Source organism: Salvelinus sp. IW2-2015, linkage group LG25 (assembly GCF_002910315.2).
Source record: "Salvelinus sp. IW2-2015 linkage group LG25, ASM291031v2, whole genome shotgun sequence".
In the NCBI taxonomy this organism is placed as follows: Eukaryota; Metazoa; Chordata; class Actinopteri; order Salmoniformes; family Salmonidae; genus Salvelinus; species Salvelinus sp. IW2-2015.
In genome coordinates this window covers 21563510-21588264 of record NC_036865.1, presented here as the reverse complement: position 1 = coordinate 21588264, position 24755 = coordinate 21563510, and the positions used below count along the sequence as shown (strand labels likewise).

At 45.1% G+C, this 24755-nt stretch overlaps 1 protein-coding gene across 2 annotated transcripts in view; it reads left to right on the top strand.

The window, feature by feature from the left end:
• The window catches only part of LOC111951590 (attractin-like protein 1), a 91887-nt gene that overhangs the window by 55464 nt on the left and 11668 nt on the right, over positions 1-24755 (top strand). For both annotated transcript variants that reach the window (XM_070434986.1, XM_023969757.3), the window contains exons 8-12: positions 5262-5517; positions 7212-7395; positions 10780-10934; positions 22193-22277; positions 22411-22622. In XM_070434986.1, coding sequence (XP_070291087.1) covers positions 5262-5517; positions 7212-7395; positions 10780-10934; positions 22193-22277; positions 22411-22622 — 892 coding nt within the window. The remainder of the gene's footprint in view (positions 1-5261; positions 5518-7211; positions 7396-10779; positions 10935-22192; positions 22278-22410; positions 22623-24755) is intronic.

Genomic DNA, 24755 nt, shown 5'->3' with positions numbered 1-24755 from the left:
GCTCTGTACATGTAGACAGGGCTCTGTACATGTAGACAGGGCTCTGTACATGTAGACAGGGCTCTCTCTTATCTGGCTCTTTTTGTTTCTCTGGGGGTTTCTCTACTTCACATATATTTTCTCTTTTTCCTCTCTCTCTCTGTTGGGTGAGGGAGTTAAGAGGATTGCCTCTCTGGGTCTGAGTAGAGATAACATGGCAGTAAGATGGATGTGGGGCCCTCAGGGTTGGTCAGAGAGCAGCAGGGCTACAGGCTTTGCTCTGGCTAACTGACTCTTCGGCTCACCAGGGGAAACAAGCATGACGACTACATCTGATCTGTTTGCTCTTTCTCTTCTTCCCTTGAAACTATAGAAGTCTGTCTGAATAACCCTGTTAAATAGAAAGTCTGCCTCTGGCGTGTGTGTGTGTGTGACTTAAAACTCTTTCTTTACTGCTAAGCTCTTAAATGTTTGGGTCGCTTTCATGAAGAGGGACAAATGGATTTTCTATTAGATGTCTTACTATGGTTAGTGACCTAAGGGGATCCGGCTTTGTTTACGTGAGTTAAATGGAAGTAGTATTTTACGGCTCAGAGTTTATAGCTTGAAAGGCTGAGAAGTTTATTTTGGAACGACTCTCACTTCATTACTTGCAGTTTACAATACTTTAAAATGGTACCCCCATGGAAGACCTCACTAATTGTTTTGTCTTGTAAGGAATACTGCAAATGTTAAAGGATCTATGTACTAACATACCTTTAGAACTAGGCTAAGCTGCAGTCTGTGTTTGGGACATGCCAGGGGTTTATATTTCTATCGTAGAGTAACACAGTCATGACTTCAGATGGATTTGGGTGATGAGCAAGCATCTTGACCCTGAGCTGACCGCTAACCCCTTATCTCTGACTTGACTGCTAACCCCTTATCTCTGACCTGACCGCTAACCCCTTATCTCTGACCTGACCGCTAACCCCTTATCTCTGACCTGACCGCTAACCCCCCTGTAATCTCTGACGCAGACGCTACTCGCTTATCTTGACTGACCTGACCTGCTAACCCCTTATCTCTGCGCCTCCTTTGACGAACCCAGTTACTCTATGACGCTCCCCCTTACTGCTGACCTAGACCTTTGCTAGCCTCCTTATCCTCTGACCTGAGTAACGTACCCTTTAATCACTTGACTAACCGCTAACCCTTATCTCTGACTGACCGCTCAACCCCTTTTTCTGACCTGCGCTAACCCCTGTATCTTCGCTGACGCTAACCCTTATCTCTGACCTGACTCGCTACCACCCCTTATCTCTGACCTGACCGCTAACGCACCCCCTTAATCTCGACTGACCCGCTAACCCCTTATCACTCTCGACCCTGACTGCATAGCCACCTTATCTCTGCACCTGACGCTACCCCTTATCTCTGACCTGACGCGCTAACCGCCTTACTCTCTGACCTGACGCTACCCCTTATCTCTGACCTGACCGCTAGCCCTTTCTCTGACTGCCCACCTACCCTTATTCTCTGACTCCACTGACTCATGCGTGACGTTTTCATTTTATCAGTTCACATCAGAACCATTCTCTTTTTGAGGGAACGTGAAAGGACTTATTGTCTAAAGGTTTATGAGTAGGTTTTATTCTCTAATGCAGTGTTGTTGATCAGAAATGAAATGTAGATGAAATGATACACCAAGGTCTTTTCTGATTGAGATGCCTGTCTGTAGTTTATCCTAGGATTACATTCAGAAATCCTTTTACAAATTCCATCTCTCTCAAAGGGACCTAATCTTAAATGGGAACCTTTCATTTTTGTTTTTGTTGTGGAGTATTACCTCAGCTACTATACAGTGAACATGCTGAACTTCAGACAGCTGCATTCATCTCTTCTGCTCTGTGTGTGTGTGTCAGTGTAGTCGTGCTCCTGCATACTGTATTTGTTGTGGTGTGTGTGTGTGTGTGTGTGAGCATGTGTGGACAGCCATGGCTTGTGCCCACCTTTCCTATACCCTATCTTTCACTGTTCCATGCTTGCTTTGACGTGAACACACTTAGCCCATCAGTGTTTCTTTACCGTTCACGTTGGTGTACACTGGTGTCTCCAGGTGTCAGTTCATCAGAAACGGAAACTTTTCAGGAAATGGAAGAAACCGTTCTACTGGTATCAAATCAAATTCTATCACGCGCTGAATCAACACGGTGTAGACCTTACAGTGAAATGCTGATACAACAGGTGTAGACCTTACAGTGAAATGCTGAATACAACAAACAAGGTGTAGACCTTACAGTGAAATGCTGAATACAACAGGTGTCACGACTTACAGTGAACGTTCTTATCTACAAGACCTTCACAACATGCGCTTTAAGGACATTACCAAAGTCAGAAATCAAGTAATAGCAACATAATATAAAGAGCTTCAGTAAATAACAATAGTGGGCCTATATACAGGGGGTACTGTGTATATTATTCATTTAGTCAGTACCAGGGTTTCCGTTAGCCGGTAATAGCCGKCTTTTGGCCAATATAAAAATAGAAATGCTGTTKCTACAGCATCTCAAACAGCAAAYRCAAAGTTAATGGAAGGCAKGCTTCATCAGCGCGTCTCACACCCCTTTGCAATGAGGCAGTATGCATCGAGAAAACATAGACTTCATTGTTGGAAACCTGAACRTTTTACWACATATTATGAGGCATGTTTTACCTTTGCTACAAAGTAGCCTAGCCAAAATCAGACCATATCTGTGGTGGTAATTATTTTCTATAAACTTTATTTCATTGCATATTAGATCTCCCCTCTTTAAATAAATGTTTTTGACAACAGTGTTTTCCTGCTAATTGCATTATGGAACAAACATTCGTGTGTAGCCATACTACCTTGTGCACATTGCCGTACTTATGTGAAAAAATAGTTTTWAGCTAAACATTCTGATCAGTTGCATGAGACTCATTGCTTTTTAAAGTGTATTTCTCGACAAGCTGACCAATAGAATAGGTAAACTKTTCTACTATGGGGGATAGTAGATTGACAATGGCTAGTGATTTTTCTGTTAGTTTCTCGTCTTGTTGGCTGAGGAAAACTAAATGTGGACAGTTATTCTAACATCTTCAAAGTGGGCATCATTTCCTCCTCCACTTGCATCTTCTGTTAATATGAATTACCATCTAATTGGGATTCCTGTCATTCTGAGCACCGTGGGTGAAAGCCTTAACCAGGTTACACACCCAATGCATATGGGTACGGTAAATTAAAATGCTGCCGGGTCAAATGTCCGGTGCCACATTTTCGTAACGGAAACCCTGGTCAGAACAGATATATTATAGTTGTACCTGTGTAACTCCCCCCTCTGTTATAAAACCCAGCTCCTTCACTCTGTTATAAAACCCAGCTCCTTCACTCTGTTATAAAACCCAGCTACTTCACTCTGTTCAGTTTCTCTGTAAGTGGGAAGCGCCTCGTTTGGCCGCCGTTCCTCGGCCACCAGCCCCACATACGTAAAGGAGGAATCCACAATTAGCATATAAATGAACACCTACTTTGAGGTTTTTAATGTAAGGCTTATGCTGAGCTAGTGTAGCACACACATCAAGCCAACAAACCTGGAGACGGGAACATGAGAGAATAGACTTCCGGGGTCAGGGATGGGACCACACACACACACCACCACACCACACACACACACACACACACCACACATCACACTCCCCTACTCTCTCTCCTCCACACACATTATTCCCCTCAAGTCTGTAACCCAACCATGGATTATGTTATTCCTCTCTCTCTCTCCTCTAAGGATTGAGAGATTACGGTGTGTGCTGCTGCTAGGAATACAGCCCATTGCCCGCCCATTTCTGATTTGAATATACCGACAGAAGCAGTAGCTCGTCTTTACGCATGCATTCAGATCATAGCGTTTATATAATATCCCCTGCTTGGTATTCACATTTTGTATTCACAAATCTGAAAAAGCCACCTTCAATAAAAGCTCCCTCTTAGTCGGAAGTGGAGCATCCGAGGGACACGTGGTKGAAACGGAAGTGTGGGGGTTGCTGGTGGTGTGGTGGTTAAACCCTCCTGCAGCCGGATGTGTTTACTAATTAAGTGTGTTGGGCTGTGTGTTGGGCTGTGTGTTTTGTGCACTCTCCCTCCCTCCCCACTGCTTCTACTACAGGACTCAAGACAGTGTGTGTGTGTGCGAGTAATCTGTCATGGACAGAGGCAGGTTAAAAAATGCTATCATAGTGTGTGTCAACAGACTGGGGATGCGATGACTAACGAGGAACCTTGTTCCGGTACRCCATTTTTTTTGTCACTGATCATTTGGACAAATCCTGATTTCACAGGTGCTCTTGTCTTCCTGAATTTCGGGAGGGGACATTTGGCCCATAGACTAGCCTGAAACTTGCATAGAGTTCATATATTTCTCCTAGCATCTCCCCCCAGATCTGTATTGAGCAACTGACGCAATTACGCAATATTTTAGTTCTGGGTTTCCGAGATAAGTGTGAGAGATTCCGTTGGGGTTGGCAGTGCGTGCTGAGGTAATGTAGRAGGAGGGAACCAGATTTCCTTGACAGAAAATACATTGAGGCTCTTGGGTCCCTTGTGGATGTGTTCGTGGCCAGGGATACGGTATAATTGTCCCCCTGCGGTGTAGCGACACTGTGCTGGGATGTTCCAGTTATTCCTGTGTGGGCAGAGCTCCTCTACTTTACAGTATGTTGCTCTATGTTAATGAAATGGAGCGTTRCAGTGCAGTAGTAGTCTGCACTGTMACAACAGGATGCCATAGCAATTATGACTGTATTATATAGCTGCATTAGAGCCCTGCAGCTGAACTACCAAGATGCCTGAAAAGGTTTTAGTAGCATATACAAGTTACTGTCAGGTTAAGGTAGTTGATTGTTATCTGTAGTATCATGTGATTCAGTGTATGGGGAGAAGCCAGTAGTTGACCTCGGTATGAGAGGGCTATAGCAGCAGCCTTTGTCAATTATTGTTGGTGTTCACATCTATACTCTGTCTGTCTTTGTCTGTCTCTGTCGTGATTGGGGTCCAAAGAGGATACACTCTCAGGAGAAGCTCATGGCCGTACAGCTCAATAACGCCAACACACACACACACTGGGGAATGCGGTGTGTCTCACCTTTTCATACTGAACACACAGAGAGCAGACATTCTGTCGAGGGCAGTCGTGGATAGAAACCCCTTTAATCTTGTGTGTTTTTATACAACCACAATCCCTAACCCTCTGTCATCTCATGCCTCTGATATTTTCCCCCCTCCTCAGGACGACATCTACATGTACGGGGGGAAGCTGGAGGCTGGTTCAGGCAACGTGACAGACGAGCTGTGGGTCTTCAACATCCCTAGTCGTACTTGGTCCCTGAAGAACCCCAGCAGCCTGGTCCAGGGACAGCCCTACGCCGTGGAGGGTCACTCCGCCCACCTGGCTGAACTGACCAATGGGGATGTGGTCATGGTGGTTCTCTTCGGCTACTCCCCCGTCTACAGCTACATCAGCAAAGTGCAGGAGTACAACATCAGTAGGTYCAACAGTGGCTAGATGGATGGGTCGTGGGGTTTTCAGCCATAATGAGTAATCCACATGAATGAATTCAGATTTTACATTACTACWACCCAGTGGCAGATTTCGAGCCTTCCAAAATAGGCAAAGTGACAGCAACAACCATAGATGCCCGTAGCAACGTTGTATTCATTTCATGGTGCTTAGCGACGAAAAGATTGTTGCTGGGGTCATCATTGGGTGTCGCTGTCACTCATCTCTTAATGGAAGGCCCATGATCTATSATGTTTAGCCACAGCACTCCTATTTCCATTAAAAGCCCTCTGGGTGTGCCCACACCTGCATAGTACTCTGTTATAATCTAATTGTTTTGATGGTAAACACCTACTGTCTATTCACAGAGCCTTTAAGGTTGTCCTCTTGAATGCTGTTGGCCAAGGTTCTTTGACCAGAGCTTGTGACCATTGTGGAACCCCTAGGTTTTTCATACCAGCAGATGGCGCTGCAGTGCAGTGTTTTGAGGGGTTACGATCAGGTGAATGCCTGCATTACAAGGCATTTTAGCCTATAGGAGACTCTACGGCAGGACAGCTCACTGCAGCCCAGTTCAGCCACATTAAAGCCTGTGGAGAGAGTTGGAACATCTACAGTCTTGGGTACTCTTGGGTACACTTAGTGCTCAGGGTAAAATAAGTGGGTACTAGACTGTGAATGTAATTGATTTGGGTAAAAGACATATACAATAAAATGTGTAATGTGGACCCAGAGGATAGCACTTACAAGTATTAATAAAAAAATGTGTTTCCAACGTGGTCCTCATGCACACACGCTCTCTCGCTGTCTCGCCCTCTGTCTTTTCTCTTCTCACCTCTCTCTCTCATCATTAAGAGTAGGTGGCACCTAGGCCGGACCGTCTGGGAGAAGACATGATTAATGAGTTCTACTCATCCCTCTCCCCTCATCCCCCTCCCTCATATTGCTCCGTCTCTCTCTGTCTCTGTGTGTGTGATCAAACAATATTTATCCTGTAATTAGTTTTATTTAGAGCACTATGGATATTGTGATATTTCATCACATTCGGACGGAGTTGAGTCTCCTCATTCGGACGGAGTTGAGTCTCCTCATTCGGGTCTCCACATTCGGACGGAGTTGAGTCTCCTCATTCGGACGGAGTTGAGTCTCCTCATTCGGACGGAGTTGAGTCTCCTCACTTCGGACGGAGTTGAGGTCTCTCATTCGGCACGGAGTTGAGTCCTCCTCATTGGAGTTGAGTCTCCTCTGTTCGGACGGACTTGAGCCTCCTCGTTCGGACGGACTTGACCTCTTCGTTCGGACGGACTTGAGCCTCTTCGTTCGTCGGGACTTGAGCCTCTTCTGTTCGGACGGACTTGAGCCTCTCGTCGGACGGACTTGAGCCTCTTCGTTCGGACGGACTTGAGTCTGCCAGTTGTGGATACATCTGTGTATCCACATGTTCCGTGGCCTCCCCCTCTCTCCATCCCTCCCTTCATCTCTCACAAGGGGACTTTAAGTACATGGTGGGCCATCCCAGTGCTCTCTCCTGCTGGCTCGGTCTGTCTCCCAGAGGCAGCTTTTTATACACACACTCACAAGCATGCACACTTATTCTCCGTACTGTATGTCTCAAAGCTGATCCAATCATGTTGGCCTACTCACACTAAGATGCACTTCTCTTCTGCCTCTGTTACACAGGGACAAACTCCTGGCAGGTCCCTGAGACCAACGGGGCCATCGTCCAGGGTGGCTATGGCCACAGCAGTGTGTATGACAGCTCCAGCAGGTGTGTGTACGTCCACGGGGGCTACAAGGCCCTGCCTGCCAACAAGTATGGCCTGGTGGACGAACTGTATCGCTATGAGGTCCAGACACAGACTTGGTGAGTGATTAGCTTGGTAGAGTGTCTGTCTGCCTGGTTCTCTGTCTGACTCTGTCCGTCTCTGCCGGTCTCTGTTTTGTCTGTCTCGCTTTTTGTGCTTGTATCAGTGGATGCATATTCACTTGAGAGTTCACAAGCTATATCAATTTGCCAGCCCTGAGAATAAGGTGTGTAAAGTAAGCATATTTTCCCCAGTGCCCCAGTAGCATAATGCATTTATTTGCTAAACTCCCTAGTTATGAGGCAATGCATTTCATGTATTTCTTTGCTCCCTCTGTGTTGGAGTTTAGACTTGCTACTTGTCTACTTGTTGTCAGGATGAGTTTAAAACAACACTGTTCAATGGTGAAACCCCCAGTGATCTATGTAGAGAATTACTCTTGAGGGGCCTACAGAAAGTGAAGAAAAGCGTAGTGACAGGCAGTGAGCACACTAGTCCTCCCCCCCGGCCCAAACAGGTCAGGAGTGGTTTGGAGCTACAGACGTTCTATTGGACCTGGCACGGTCTAATAACAGGTGGGTAGACTGGGTGGGCCGTGTGTGAGACACACTCAGGACATTCCTGTGTGTGTGTGTGTTTTGGTTGGTCCTGTCTGTCGAGACTTTCTCTCGAGTGGACGGCCATCGTCCACTGCAACATGTTTTCAGCTGTCGTTTCCATTGGAAGTGAAAACATTGCCCTGCAGTTTGTTTAGTGATGTTCAGTGTACAGATGTTTTGCGGAAAAGCAAATTGCTTTGGACACTTTTCACATCCCTTCTATTAGGTAGATGTCAGCCGCCATGTTTAACACAAAGATGCTTGCCTATGTTCAGACACGGTGCCTAGACGCTCACTGCTGGATAGTTGAAAGGCCCGAATTGAAAAAGCACACTAATGCAATAGTCAGCATTATATTGTTGGGAGGTACACATACAGCATTATATTGTTGGGAGGTACACATACAGCTTTATATTGTTGGGAGGTACACATACAGCATTATATTGTTGGGAGGTACACATACAGCATTCTATTGTTGGGAGGTACACATACAGCATTCTATTGTTGGGAGGTACACATACAGCATTCTATTGTTGGGAGGTACAACATACAGCATTCTATTGTTGGGAGGTACACATATTTAGACACACAGCGCCAAAATGTCTGTGACCCCACTCTCCGAGGGTGTCTCATTAATACACACTTGTACATGTGAGAAATATAAGCACCACCTTATTATTATTATTATTATTACTATTACTACTACATGAACATACAGCACATGCTGGAAAGTTAAGGAAGGTATAGCGAGAGAGATTTACAGTGAAACAGAGATTGTATGAGAAGGGTGATATGAAAGAAGGGGAATGGCCTCCACTGAACCTTGACAGATGGATGGGTGACAGAGGAGGGTACACCCTTTGATTATCCCCCCACTCACTTCTTTCTCTGTTTCATCTGAGCAGTTGTTTCATAGCTGTAGAAAGTGAGGGAATAGTCCCACACACACTGCTAGGCTAGTGATAGTACAGCTATCCTGGCTAGGCTAGTGATAGTACAGCTGGCTAGGCTAGTGATAGTACAGCTGGCTAGGCTAGTGATAGTACAGCTGGCTAGGCTAGTGAATAGTAAGTGGTCCCTCGCTAGGGCTGCTGATCCCTGCTAGGCTTTTTGGTCCTGGCTAGGCTGTGATAGTACAGCTGGTTCTGGGTAGGCTAGGGATAGTGCAGCTGGTCCTGGCTAGGCTAGGGATATTATGCCTGGTCCTCGCTAGCTAGAGATAGTTAGTGGTCTGGCTGCTATGATAGTATAGCTGGTCCTGGCTAGGCTTGTGAGTGCAGCTGTCCTCGCTAGTATAATGGATAGTACAATTGGTGCCTCGCTAGGGATAGTACATCTGGTCCGGCTAGTCTGCTGGTCTTGGCTAGCCCTGTGGATAGTACAGCTGATCTGGCTAACCTGTGGATTGTACAGCTGGTCTGGCTTGTATAGGGATAGTAGCTGGTCCTGGCTAGGTTATGGTTCGGCTAGGGGTAGGATAGTGCAGCTGGGATAGTATAGCTGATCCTGGTAAGCTAGTGATAGTAATGCTGGTCTTGGCTAGGCTCGTGATGGTATGCTGTCTGGCTAGATCGGATGTAAGCTGGTCTGGCTAGGTCGGGATCGTACAGCTGGTCCTGGCTAGGCTCGGATTTTCTCACTGGCTGGCTGGGATCGTACAGCTGGTCTTGGTAGGCTCGGGATCGTAAGCTGGTCCTGGCTGGGATCGTACAGCTGGTCCTGGCTAGGCTCGGGATCGTACATGTGGTCCTGGCTAGGTGATAAGTGGCTGGTCTGGGTGGCTGCTGATCCTGGCTTGGTATATGCGGTCCTGGCTAGGCTGTGAATAGTAGCTGGTTACTGGCTAGGACTAGTGGATGTCGCAGCTGCTGCCTGGTAGGGATAGTGCAGCTGCTCCTGGTAGGAGATAGTGCAGCTGCTCTGGCTAGGGATAGTGACAGCTGTCTCCTGGCTAGTGGGATGGATGTCATGGGCTCAGGTATGTGGTCCTGTGCTTAGGCTAGAGTAGTAGCAGCTGGTCTGGAGCGAGGGATAGTCAGTCTGTTCTGGCTTAGCTAGGATTAGTATGCTGGTCCTGGCTAGGCTGTGATAGTGGCAGCTGCGTCTCGCAGTCTATTGGATAGGACAGTGGTCCTCCCTTGGCTAGTGAAGGTACAAGCGTGGTACCTGGCTAGAGTAGTTGGATAGTAAGCTGTCCTGGTAGGCTATTGTCTGGTGGCTAGGGATAGTACTAGGCTGGTTGCTAGGCTCGTGATATGGCAGCTGGTCCTGCGCTAGTCAGTGGGATAGTACATGCTGGTTCCTCGCTTGGCTTGATGATAGTTAAGCGGGCTGGATAGGTTAGTGATAACTACACGGTCCTGGTTGGTTAGTCAGTTAGGACAGCGTGGTCTGGGTAGGCGTATTGGTCCTGCTAGGCTAGTGATATTCCCAGTGGTCTGGTAGGCTAGTGATAGAGCAGTGTTCTTAAGCAGAACGTGGGGACTGTGCACCTTGACCCGAGCAGAGGAGAGGAAGGGAGGTGGTAGATTGGGCTCAGACATATTCCTGTACAGTTTCCCGTGTGTGTGTGTGTGTGTGTGTGTGTGTGTGTGTGTGTGTGTGTGTGTCCATGGTGCCACATTATTGATGGCGTCTGTCTGGGTATTTGACCTAGCCTATGGAGAGTGACCTTCAGACCAACTGTTCCCTTACATAAGCCACGTGACCCAGACTGGCCCACACACTGCTGTAATCCACACCCAGGGATGGATACGCACGCACTCGCGTACACTCTCTCATAATTGACACATTAAAACATTAGCATGGTGACTGAGTACAGTGCTGATGTGTGTGTGTTGACAGGATGATCCTGAGAGAGAGTGGTCTGGCGCGGTACCTCCACACAGCAGTGCTGAGCAGTGGGACTCTGCTGGTGTTTGGAGGAAACACCCACAACGACACGTCCCTCAGTAACGGAGCCAAGTGCTTCTCTGCTGACTTCCTGGCCTACGACATGGGTAAGTACCAATCATATGCATGCACACATCATAGGTAAGAACCACATCCTCATCTGTTGTTGGTATAGCTGGTCCTGGCTAGGCTAGTGATAATGCAGCTGGTCCTCGCTATGCTATGGATTGTGCAGCTGGTCCTGGCTAGGCTTATGGTCCTGGCTAGGCTATGGATAGTGCAGCTGGTCCTGGCTAGGCTAGTGATGGTAAAGCTGGTACTGGCTAGGCTTGTGATGGTAAAGCTGGTTCTGGCTAGGCTAGTGATGGTATAGCTGGTTCTGGCTAGGCTAGTGATGGTAAAGCTGGTTCTGGCTAGGCTAGTGATGGTTAAGCTGGTTCTGGCTAGGCTAGTGATGGTATAGTTGGTTCTGGCTAGGCTAGTGATGGTGCAGCTGGTCCTCGCTAGGCTAGTGATGGTGCAGCTGGTCCTCGCTAGGCTAGTGATAGTCCATCTGTTGTTGGTTTGACACAATCCTTATGTTTTGAGCTGACTATATTTGACTCCTGTTTATTTTGTTTTGAAAATATGAGTTACCAGCTTCAACCTCTGGGCATATGGTACATGAATAGAAGTTACCTACTTTACCTGTACTTAAATAAGTGTAACCAACCCCCTCACCATACAATACCACACATTCCTCCATGCAAACATCATACATGTGATGTTCATTGCTACAAGCGTGTGGCCACCCACCAATTCACTCCCATCAGGGTTGAACCCTGACCCCTAAAGCCATAGTTGTCATTTGTCATTCTCCACTGTTAGTTGCCTCCCAGGCCTGGGTCCACAGAGACACACAGTGTGCGTAACCAAAGAAGAACTGACAGGTGACATTCTGCAGCCCTAGGGAAAGTGTGTTCACTGACCTTTGACCTCAACATATAGCAGCACTAGGCTTTATGAAAGTCAAGTTGAAGTGCAAAGCTAAGATACACTGCATGACCAAAAGTATGCTCGTCGAACATCTCATTTCAAAATCATTGGCATTAATTTGGAGTTGGTTCCCCTTTGCTGCTATAACAGCCTCCACTCTCCTGGGAGGGTTTTCCACTAGATGTTGGAACGTTGCTGCGGGTACTTGCTTCCATTCAGCCACAAGCGCATTAGTGAGGTCGGGCACTGATGTTGGGCGATTAGGCCTGGCTCGCAGTCGGCGTTCCAATTCATCCCAAAGATGTTCAATGGGGTTGAGGTCAGTGCTCTGTGCAGGCCAGGCAAGTTCTTCCACAAACCCTTTCTTTATGGACCTCGCTTTGTGCACGGGGGCATTGTCATGCTGAAACAGGAAAGGGCCTTCCCTAAACTCTTCTAGAATGTCATTCTATGCTGTAGCGTTAAGATTTCCCTTCAATGGAACTAAGGGGCCTAGTCCGAACGGAACTAAGGGGCCTAGTCCGAACCATGAAAAACAGCACGACCATTATTCCTCCTCCACCAAATTTTACAGTTGGCACTATGCAGGTAGCGTTCTTTTGGCATCCACCAAACCCAGATTCGTCTGTTGGACTGCCAGATGGCAAAGTGTGATACATCACTACAGAGAACGCGTTTCTACTGCTCCAGAGTCCAATGGTGGCGAGCTTTACAACACTTCAGCCGAAGCTTGGGATTGCACATGGTGATCTTTAGCTTGTGTGCGGCTGCTCGGCCATGGAAACCCATTTCATGAAGCTCCCGACAAACAGTTATTGTGCTGATGTTGCTTCCAAAGGTAGTTTGGAACTCAATAGTGAGTGTTGCACCTGAGGACAGACTTTTTTTTACGCGTTACGCTTTTCAGCACTCGGCGATCCTGTTCTGTGAGCTTGTGTGGCCTACCACTTTGCGGCTGAGCCGTTGTAGCTCCTCGACGTTTCCACTTCACAGTAACAGCACTTAACCGGGTCAGCTCTAGCAGGGCAGAAATGAAATCCTATGACGGTGCCACGTGGAAAGTCACTGAGCACTTCARTAAGGCCATTCTACTGCCAATGTTTTGTCAATGGAGATTGCGTGACTGTGTGCTCGATTTTATACATCTGTCAGCAACYGGTGTGGTTGAAATAGCCAAATCCACTAATTTGAAGGGGTGTCCACATATTTTTGTATATATAGTGTATCTTTTCCCTAGGGGTGAATACCCAGCCTCGGATACCTGAGATGGAGGATCACGTTCTGTTTTAACAGTTACGGTAGACATTCTTTACATTTGAAAAGTGGAACTAGCCATAAACCAAAAGGTAGTCGTAACTCATAATAGACTTCATTACTCCGGGAAAGTTGTTTTGCTCTTGTATTTGGAGTTGGTACTAAAGGTTTAGAGCTGTGTGTGTTCCTTCCTGTGTGTTTCTGGATCCCCTGGGTTTTTTACGTGAGATCTGATGTGAGTAACAAATCACCTTTCAGTAATACAGTGGGGATCATTAACGCCCCATAAAGAGCTATAGAATGGGAGCTGGCCAGATGGCGTCTGCTCTTATATGAATATTAGTTTTGAATACTGTGACTCTGCAGGGGCATTACAGGACATGCTGATGACAGAGAGGGAAGGAAGGAAGGCAGGGGGTGATCAGCAGGGATGAATGAAGGAGGAGGGTGTGATCGGATCCGGCAAGGCGGGGAAGGCAGCGGAGGGGTGTGATGCCCAGCGGAGGGAGGGAGGGGAGCAAGCAAGCAAGGAGGGAGGGTGGGATGCAGGGAAGGGAGGAAGGCAAGGAGGAGGGAGTGTGATGCAAGGAGGAGGAGGGTGGGAGGCAGGCAGGCAGGCAGGAGGAGGGGTGTGATGCAGGAGGGAGGCAAGGGGGGAGGATGCAGGAAGTCTGTGCGAGCAAAAAGGGAGGAGGGAGAGACTACGGAAAAAGAAGGAACAGCACATCAGAAATCAGCTCAATGTACACAGAAGAATCACATAGACTTTAACCACTTCTGGAAAATGTTAAACCACTAAACAAACAACAACACGAAGAGTTATCCTATCCAAAACGGACATGTATGGGTAAACCCCTTTCTCCAATATTTTTGCCCTATAACAAAGAACAAACAGCCAAAAACTTATAAACTCAGCAAAAAAAAGTGTCACTGTCAACAGCCGTTTATTTCAGCAAACTTAACATGTGTAATATTTGTATGAACATAACAAGTTCCACAGACATGTGACAAAATGAGAATAATGTGTCCCTGAACAAGGGGGGGTCAAAATCAAAAGTAACAGTCAGTATGTGTGGTCACCAGCTGCCATTAAGTACTGCAGGTGCATCTCCTCCTCATGGACTGCACCAAATATGCCAGTTCTTGCTGTGAGATGTTACCCTACTCTCCACCAAGGCACCTGCAAGTTCCCGGACATTCTGGGGGGAATGGCCCTAGCCCCACACCCTGCCGATCCAACAGGTCCCAGACGTGCTCAATGGGATTTGAGATCCCGCTCTTCACTGGCCATGGGCAGAACACCTGACATTCCTGTCTTGCAGCGAAATCACGCACAGAACGAGCAGTATGGCTGTTGCATTGTCATGCTGGAGGGTCATGTCAGGATGAGCACTACAGGAAGGATACCACATGAGAGGAGGATGTCTTCCCTGTAACGCACAGAGTGAGATGCCTGCCAATAACAACAAGCTCAGTCCGATGATGTTGTACACACCGGCCTAGACATGACCGACCCTCCACCTCCAAATCGATCCCGCTCCAGAGCCACAAGCCTCGGTGTAACGCTCATTCCTTCGACGAATAAACGCGAATCCGACCATCACCCCTGGGGAGAACAAAACCGCGACCTCGTCAGTGAAGAGCACTTTTTCCAGTCCTTGTCTGCGTCCAGGAGCGGCATGCGTTTTGCCATAGGCAGTACGATGTTGCCGGATGTCTTTTAGGGACCTGCCTTACAAACAGGCCTACAAGCCCTCAGTCCAGCCTCTCTCAGCCTATTCGGACAGTCTGACACTGAGACGGATGGAGCCTGGTGTAAGCTCGGGTCCAGTTGTTGTTCCCATCCTGTACCTGTCCCGCCAGGTGTCATGTTCGGATGTACCGATCCTGCTGCAGGTGTTTACACGTGTCTGCCACTGCGAGGACGCGTCAAGCTGTCCGTCCTGTCTCCCTGTAGCGCTCTCTTTAGGCGTCTCACAATACGGACCATTGCAATTTATTGCCCATTAGTTCCTACGTTTCATAACTGTTGACCTAATTGCCTACCGTCTGTAAGCTGTTAGTGTCTTTAACTGACCGTTCCACAGGTGCATGTTCGTTAATTGTTATGGGTCCATTTAACCAAGCATGGGGAACCGTGGTTTAAAAACTTTACAATGAAGATCTGTGAGTTATTGGATTTTTACGGAATAATCTTATGAAAAGACAGGTGTCCTGAAAAAGGCGAAGTTAATTTTTTTGCCTGAGTTCACATGATCAAATACAAATCTTAGAATCAACTATTAAAAACTATCAGAACCCACTGGATTTTCCAATTACATTGAATGAACTACAGGACAAAATACAAACCCTCCAACCCCAAAAGGCCTGTGGTGTTGATGGTATCCTCAATGAAATGATAAAATATACAGATTACAAATGGCTATACTTAAACTTTTTAACATCATCCTTAGCTCTGGCATCTTCCAATCCACAAAAGTGKAGACAAATTTGACCCCAATAACTAGCGTGGGATATGCGTAAACAGCAACCTTGGGAAAATCCTCTGCATTATCATTAACAGCAGACTCATATTTCCTTTGTGAAAACAATGTACTGAGCAAATGTCAGATTGGCTTTTTACCAAATTACCAAACGACAGACCACGTATTCACCCTGCACACTCTAATTGACAAACAAACAAACCAAAACAAAGGCAGTCTTCTCATGCTTTGTTGATTTCAAAAAAGCATTTGACTCCATTTGGCATGAGGGTCTGCTATACAAATTGATAGAAAGTGGTGTTGGGGGAAAAACATACAACATTATAAAATCCATGTACACAAACAAGTATGCGGTTAAAATTGGCAAAAAACACATTTCTTTCCACAGGGTCGTGGGTTGAGACAGGGATGCARCTTGAGCCCTACCCTCTTCAACATGTATATCAACGAATTGGCGAGGGCACTAGAACAGTCTGCAGCACCCGGCCGCACCCTACTAGATTATGAAGTCAAATGTCTACTGATGATCTGGTGCTTCTTTCCCCAACCAAGGAGGGCCTACAGCAGCACCTAGATCTTSTGCTCAGATTCTGTCAGACCTGGGCCCTGACAGTAAATCTCAATAAGACAAAAATAATGRTGTTCCAAAAAAGGTCCAGTTGCCAGGACCACAAATACAAATTCAGTCTAGACTCCGTTGCCCTAGAGCACACAAAAAACTATACTTACCTCGGCCTAAACATCAGTGCCACAGGTAACTTCCACAAAGCTGTGAACGATCTGAGCGACAAGGCAAGAAGGGCCTTCTATGCCATCAAAAGGAACATAAATTTCGACATACGAATTTTGGATCTGGCTAAAAATACTTGAATCAGTTATATAACCCATTGCCCTTTATAGTTGTGAGGTCTGGGGTCTGCTCAACCAAGCAAGAATTCACGAAATGGGACAAACACAAAATTGAGACTGCATGCAGAATTCTGCAAAAATATCCTCTGTGTACAACGTAAAACACCAAATAATGCATACAGAGCAGAATTGGGCCGATACCCGATAATAATCAAAATCCAGAAAAGAGCCGTTCAATTCGGCAATCTCCTAAAGGAAGCGATTCCCAAACCTTCCATAACAAAGCCATCACCTACAGAGAGATGGAGAAGAGTCCCCTTAGCAGGCTGGTCCTGGGGCTCTGTTCACAAACACACCCCACAGAGCCCCAGGACAGCAACACAATTAAACACAACCAAATCATGAGAAAAAACAAAAAGATAATTACTTGACACATTGGAAAGAATTAACAAAAAACAGAGCATACTAGAATTCTATTTGGCCCTAAACAGAGTACACAGTGGCAGAATACCTGACCACTGTGACTGACCCAAACTTTAGGAAAGCTTTGACTATGTACAGACTCAGTGAGCATAGCCTAACCATTGGGAAAAGGCCGCTGTAGGCAGACCTGGCTCTCAAGGGAAGACAGGCTATGTGCACACTGTCCACAAAATGAGGTGGAAACTGAGCTGCACTTCCTAACCTCCTGCCAAATGTATGACCATATTAGAGACACATATTTCTCTCAGATTACACAGACCCACAAAGAATTAAAAAACAAATSCAATTTTGWTAAASTCCCATATCTATTGGGTGAAATACCACAGTGTGCCATCACAGCAGCAAGATKTGTGACCTGTTGCCACAAGAAAAGGTCAACCAGTGAAGAACAAACACCATTGTAAATACACCATATATTTATGTTTGTTTATTTTTTACCTTTTGTACTTTGCACATAATTTACATTTGAAAATGTCTTTATTCTTTTAGAACTTTTGAGTGTAATGTTTACTGTTCATTTTTATTGTTTATTTCACTTTTGTTTATTATCTACTTCACTTGCTTTGGCAATGTTAACATATGTTTCCCATGCCAATAATGCCCTTAAGTTGAATTGAGAGACAGATGGAGATAGACAGAGACTCAATGTTTAGGTTCGAAGAAAGAAAATCCATTAAAGGGGAACGTTTATTTTCTAGTTAGGATCCAGATTAGATGTTTGAAGAAAGTTGAAAAACTTGACTCTATACCTTCCAAGCGTTCTCATGCAGTCATGGAAGGTCACTGCTTCACTCTCATTGTTATTCAGCTAAATAGCCAGTCCAATCACCCTGAGTAGGCCACTCCAAGGGATAAAAAGTCCAATGTCACTTCTATAATCTGGAAGCAATAGATTGTTTTATGTTCAAGGTGGTAGCTAGACTGATGCTTGGCTTGAGGAGTGTGATCTAGACTCTACACTGAAGCCCAGGCAAGACCACTCTCTGTGATTGGTGCTCTGGTATACAAGCCAGTGTTTGGCCAGATATGTCTGCTTGGCATGGCTAAAGGGCTRGCCTCACAGAAACCTGTCATTCATTATAGGCCCTAGAGTACTGGGTTGTCACTGGACATTGTTAATTTGGCTTTATAATGAAATGAGTCAACAATCTCCATCATCAGCTTCTTCTAAACTCAGCAAAAAAAGAAACGCCATCTCACTGTCAACTGCATTTATTTTCAGAAAACTTAACATGTGTAAATATTTGTATGAACATAACAAGATTCAACAACTGAGACATAAACTGAACAAGTTCCACAGACCACAGACTTCTGACTTAACAGAAATTGAATAATGTGTCCCTGAACAAAGGGGGGGTCAAGCATGGGAAACAGTGTTTAAACCCTTTACAATGAAGATCTGTGACGTTATTTGAATTTTTACGAATTATCTTTGAAAGACAGGGTCCTGAAAAAGGGACGTTTCTTTTTTATTCTGAGTTTAGAGTGAACAGGTTYGTGGAAAGCATTTTCGCTTTAGGTACTGTATTGTCTGTACAGTAATGGAACAGTTTGGCATTTTGGTTAGAAAGCATGCCTGAACCCAGATCAAAACCTATCTATGGTGAGTGATGCTTTTTACTCATGTGATGCTGAAAGACATTGTAGCCTACTACAGTACATGAGATGTTTCATCACTTCAAGTGTCAACAGGTTTCACCAGTTTCAAGGAAGTCTCATTCAGTAGTTAATGGACTGATAGGACTTCCTCTCCTCTCTGCTCCACTCTCTGTGAGCTAATTAATTAGTTCCACCTGTGGAAGAGGCATTACTCTGCTGCTCTCTCTCTGTCGGCTCCGCCACTCATGCTGAGATGGTTTTAAGCGCTAATTTGTTTTTGTTTCTCTCTGCTAACCTTGGAGGGGGAGAGCGTTATTAGCTTTTTGTGCTTTTCTTCTGCGAGAGATTAAATTCAGGTCGACACAAGGCAGTTTTAATTTGCGTTTAATTCTTTTCTCCCCTCATCACCCCATCCTCATAATTCTAATTAGATTTGGGTGAAATGAACTCTAATTAAAAATGTTTTGTCCCCCCACCACCCCCTACCCCCTGAAAGGCAACTGGCAGTGACGTCTTCAACAAGAGTGCCCTGTTAATTTTCTGGTGCTGCAATATAATCTGTGGTATTTGTTTCATTAGCYCATTGTTGATATAGTCCCAACATGTTTTGCATGTCAGCAATCAGGTTTTCAAGATATTCAACTTTCAAAGTACAGAAATACAGAAATACAGCAAAATATATTTTGCATCATATAATACTGCATTTTGCATCAAAATGAAAGTTACATATCTTAAACTTGATTGCTGACATGCTTTACATTTTGGGACTATATCAACAATGGACTAATGAAACAAATACCAAAATATCGTTTTTGGGTGGAATGTTCCTTTAAGTCTTCCATTTAAATTAGGTTTGATTTCCCCTTCAAGATGGTGTGCTGAYGATTTTGTCTGCTGATTCCCCTGTCATCTCCCCCTTTCTCCCTGTTCATTATTCATGGTTCTTCTGCCAATATCCTGGGAGGAAATGAAATGGGGGGGAGCGTTGTGATGAGTATCAGGGAGTTTCAATATAAAGGCAAGGATCCTGCAAAATCATTCATCTCCAGTACACATCAGATGGTGTGGAGACGCATTTGGCTGACTGTCAGTGCATGTCTGGGTTATTGATTTACTCTAGCTCCAGGCTTCACGATAGGTATTAGGCCTTAGATAGTGCCAAAGTCAGGATTCCAATTGAACTACTGGTGATGGGGCGGATGTCACAAATACTTATTTTGGTCTGTCCCTTTAACCACTGGATCACCTACGCACATCTCTTATCTTATTTTGATTTGACTCTTATTATTGATATTGATGAATGTACTGCATTGTTGAGGGAGCTAGCACATCGACATTTTGCTGCGCCTTTAATACCTTCTGTAAACKGTGTATGYGATGAGTACAATTAAATTTGATAAGAAAGCAGTGTGGGTCTGAGTGACCGGCTGAGAGAGCTCATCAGGGTGACTACACCATGGCCCTGGCAGAGAACACCTTGGTCTTTAGGATGTGATGAAAAAGCGCCTTCTGATCTGGACTGTCTTTCCCTTTAAACAGTGATATCACAATTAGCCATGCACTGAGTGTGGTCGTTTGCAACCTGGCTGCACATTTAACGGCCAGGAACAGTTTATATCTGTGTAAATGCCACATTTACATTTTGCAAGAGTGGACGTGTGGTCTGTAAAGCATCAGAGAATTGTAAAATGAAACGGTAAAGCACAGGATTGTGATCGCTCTCAGAGCCATTACTCTGTTCACAGTGTGGTATCCCCAACAAACAAGATCAATGGATGAATAAACTTGTTTATCAAGTCCTATTCAGAGGCAGCTACATAATAAACAATTCAAAAACGCTATGTAAAGAGGTTGACGTTTATCCTCTCCTAGGATCCCACTAACAATGGGAAAACTGAACGTTGTGCTGTCTCAATTTAACATGATTTGCCTGGTGATATTGACAAAGAGAAGAAATCGACTTTGTTGACTATAATTTTTTCTCTGTTATTTGTTTGCCCTGGGGAGGCTAAATGCGTTTTGAGGGACGGTTGGTAGATAATCACAGATGGAAAAATAGTCTCTCTACATTCTGGGCTGTGTTGTCAGAGCTGCTTCAGGTATACTCATTGTAGTCTACCCATGGTTCAGWGCAGTTCATGACCATGGTCCTAGGAGATTGGTAATCAAACTATCATTGATACCCTGTGCGCCCACCACCACCACCCTAGGATTGCTAAATAGCAGCTGCAGTGAATTATACTTTAATGATATACACTACTCAAAAAAATAAAGGGAACACTTAAACAACACAATGTAACTCCAAGTCAATCACACTTCTGTGAAATCAAACATTTGTGGCCTGCTGGAGGTCATTTTGCAGGGCTCTGGCAGTGCTCCTCCTTGCACAAAGGCGGAGGTAGCGGTCCTGCTGCTGGGTTGTTGCCCTCCTACGGCCTCCTCCACGTCTCCTGATGTACTGGCCTGTCTCCTGGTAGCGCCTCCATGCTCTGGACACTACGCTGACAGACACAGCAAACCTTCTTGCCACAGCTCGCATTGATGTGCCATCCTGGATGAGCTGCACTACCTGAGCCACTTGTGTGGGTTGTAGACTCCGTCTCATGCTACCACTAGAGTGAGAGCACCGCCAGCATTCAAAAGTGACCAAAACATCAGCCAGGAAGCATAGGAACTGAGAAGTGGTCTGTGGTCACCACCTGCAGAATCACTCCTTTATTGGGGGTGTCTTGCTAATTGCCTATAATTTCCACCTTTTGTCTATTCCATTTGCACAACAGCATGTGAAATTTATTGTCAATCAGTGTTGCTTCCTAAGTGGACAGTTTGATTTCACAGAAGTGTGATTGACTTGGAGTTACATTGTGTTGTTTAAGTGTTCCCTTTATTTTTTTGAGCAGTGTGTATATATATATATATATATTTTTTTTTTGCAATCGTAAAGGTATCTTTTCTAGCTGCGGTTAGTTGTTTATGACAGCCCTGTGTGTAGGTTATGGCCCCTAGTGCTCTGGTATGCTCACACACACAGTGTTAATCACACCTGGGCTTGGTACAGCACACCCAGTCCTACAGCCATTATACAGAGCCAGGGGGATCATGATATTCATACAGGCCATTCTCCACTGTTCCCTTTGGTTCCACAGCTTCTATGTCCACAGGATTCTCATACGCGTTAATAATTCAGAGTTGACACTTCCATTGTTGTGTGTGTGTGCACGCGCAACAGTGCAGACGAGGGGGGGGTGTACCCAGTCCCGGTGCTGTTCTGTTTTTCAGTATGTACGGTAGGGTGGTATGGTACAGGCATACTGAAATGAAATCCAGGCAAGAAAGGAACACAGGAAAAGAACACTTCTCCCCTGTTGCTAGGTAATGGACCTGGAGCTGGGTTAATTGCTGAATTAAAAAGCATGTAACCGAGAGAGCTTGGCAGATTGGGTGGGCTGCAGAGAACAAATGCCAAGGAGCTCAGATTACCAGGCTACAGAGCGTTAGAGGCCTTAAATATACAGCTCATTCTGGGGTCCAGGGGGGTTTCAGTCACGGTTGCTTGGGTGATAGTATGAGTAGGGTGTGGCGGGTCACAGTGGCGGTATAATTTCTTGGTATAGCGGTTGAGTGCTTGACCCTACACACGTTTTTGAAAAGTACTTCTTATATGTCAAATGTTCCTACTGAAGCCAAACCTGTAGCCTGATCTCTGTGCATGTTTGTTTCAGCTTGTGATGAATGGAAAGTGCTGCCCAGACCAGATCTCCAYCGTGACGTCAACCGCTTTGGCCACACCTCYGTCGTCAGCAATGGGTCAGTCACTTGCATCCAGTATATTGCCCATCCGTTACTTGATATTTGTAGTTTTTTATCTCAGTTTTCTTTCATCAGTTTCCTCAGTGTTCCCTGGTAATGATGTGTACTCTGTGTTGTGTTCTCTCCCCAGGTCAATGTATGTGTTTGGTGGTTTCTCTGGTGTGCTGCTGAATGACGTGCTGGTCTACACCCCTCCCAGCTGCCAGGCCTTCAGTGAGGAGCCGCGCTGTGCCAACGCCGGCCCTGGCATCCGCTGTGTCTGGCTTAGGGACCACTGTGTCCCCTGGGACACCAGCCAGGCCAACGGCAGCGTGCCCGCTCCCTTCTGCCCTCCACGCACCAGTACGTGTTGTATGACATTGCCCTCGTCACCATTTGAGTTTACATACCTAGCAATACTTAACTTGGAAATTAGGATGGCAACAATTTACTCAMGTTTGTAGCCTCCACGATGATTCAATCCACACCTGGATATATGTGTTCACATGTTTTTATCTCTATGTTTCTCATGGGGAGGGATGATTTCACTTCCCTCTCTGGTAGTTCAAGTCAAAATCTAATTTTATTTGTCACATGCTTCGTAGACAACAGGTGTTGACTAACAGTGAAATGCTTACTTATGGATCATTTTCCAACAATGCAGAGTTAAAGATAAAATGGAAATAGTGACACGAGGAATAAATACATGGTGAATAATAAATACACATAATGACTAAAAATAACATGGCTATATACAGGGAGTAGAAAATAACATGGCTATATACAGGGAGTAGAAAATAACATGGCTATATACAGGGAGTAGAAAATAACTAAACATGGTCTATATACAGGGAGGTAGAAAATAACATGGCTTATACAGGGAGTATAAAATAAAACATGGCTATATACAGGGAGTAGAAAATAACATGGCTATTACAGGGTAGAGGTCGAGCCAATTATGATTTTCTTCAACACGATACCGTTATTGGGAGGACAAATAAAGCCGATACCGTTATCGCCCGATTTTTATTTTTTTATATAAAATTTTTTTAAACATTTTTATTTATTGTAATAAGTGACAATTACAACAATTGAGTGATGAACACTTATTTAACTTAATATAATAATCAATAACATCAATTTAGGCCTCTAGAATAAATAAGTGAACGATTGTGTCAGACTTTTGGTTTAATAATGGCAAAAACAAAGTGTTGGAGAAGGAAAGGTAAAAGCTGCGATAGATGTGCACAATGTAAGAAAGCTAACGTTTAAAGTTCCTTGCTCAGAACATGGAAGCAATCATATGACGCTGGTGGTTTGCCCTTTCTCTAACATAGTTCTTTCGATATTCCCAGTAAGAAGTGGTGTTCAGTTTGTAGTTATTAATAGGATTATAGGATTATTCGTCTACTATGACCATTTTGTATTTCATATACCTGTTGACTATTGGATGTTCTTATAGGCCAACTTTCAGTATTGGCCAGTGTGAAACCGTATGAGCTTTCCACGCTCGTCCTCGGCCGCTACGAATGGACTGGAACAGGAGACACATCGAAAAAGCGCACCGCCGTCGAAGGTCATGCGTTACCTCATGCAGAAGGATAGGGGAACAGTAATCAAGTCTCAGAGGGCGGGGAGTGGAGTTCTGTTAAACGCTTTGGCGCACCCGCCTAACTAGCAATAGCTCCATTTACACATCGGAGTTACACCCAGCCTAATCTCGGAGGAAGTTGATAGGTCTTGAGCTCATAAACAGCGCCACAGTGCTTGAAGATGTGCGATAGAGCTGCTGGCAAACGCACGAAAGTAGCTGTTGTGAATGAATGCTTACGAGCTGCTGGTGCCGTACCATCGCTCAGTGCCAGACTGCTCTCTAATCAAAGCAAGACTTAATTATAACATATGATGACACACAGCAAATACGCGCCTTTAGTCATTCATAAATGGTCGACCGGAAACGATAATCCTCGAAAACAAAAATCGTTTATACTTCTGTGAAATACGGAACCGTTCCGTGTTTTATCTACGGGTGGCAATCGCATAAGTCTAAATATTCCTGTTACATTGCACAACCTTCAATGTTTATGTCATAGATCTCGTAAAACTTGGCAAATTGAGTCGCAATGAGCCAGGCGGCCCAAACTGTTGCATATACCCTGACTCTGTGTGCAATGAACGCCCGAGAAGTGACACATTTTTTCAACCGTAGTGTATATAGTGCCTGAGTCTATCCTGTGATTTCTTTTAGCTAAAATGTGCAGTTTTCAAAGATTATAACTTCTGTGTATATTGATGTTTAGAGAATGGCACTTGATTCGCTGTATTGGTTAGGTACACGTCTGAAGCACAGCAGTCCTTTTTTGCGAATAGGGCGCACCGCAATCGAATATAGATCATGCAACGCAGACAACGCTAGACTAAAACTAGTGAATTCATGCAACCATGTGAGTAGTTATAACTAGTGAATTGAATGATTGAGTCGTTTTTTTTTAGAAG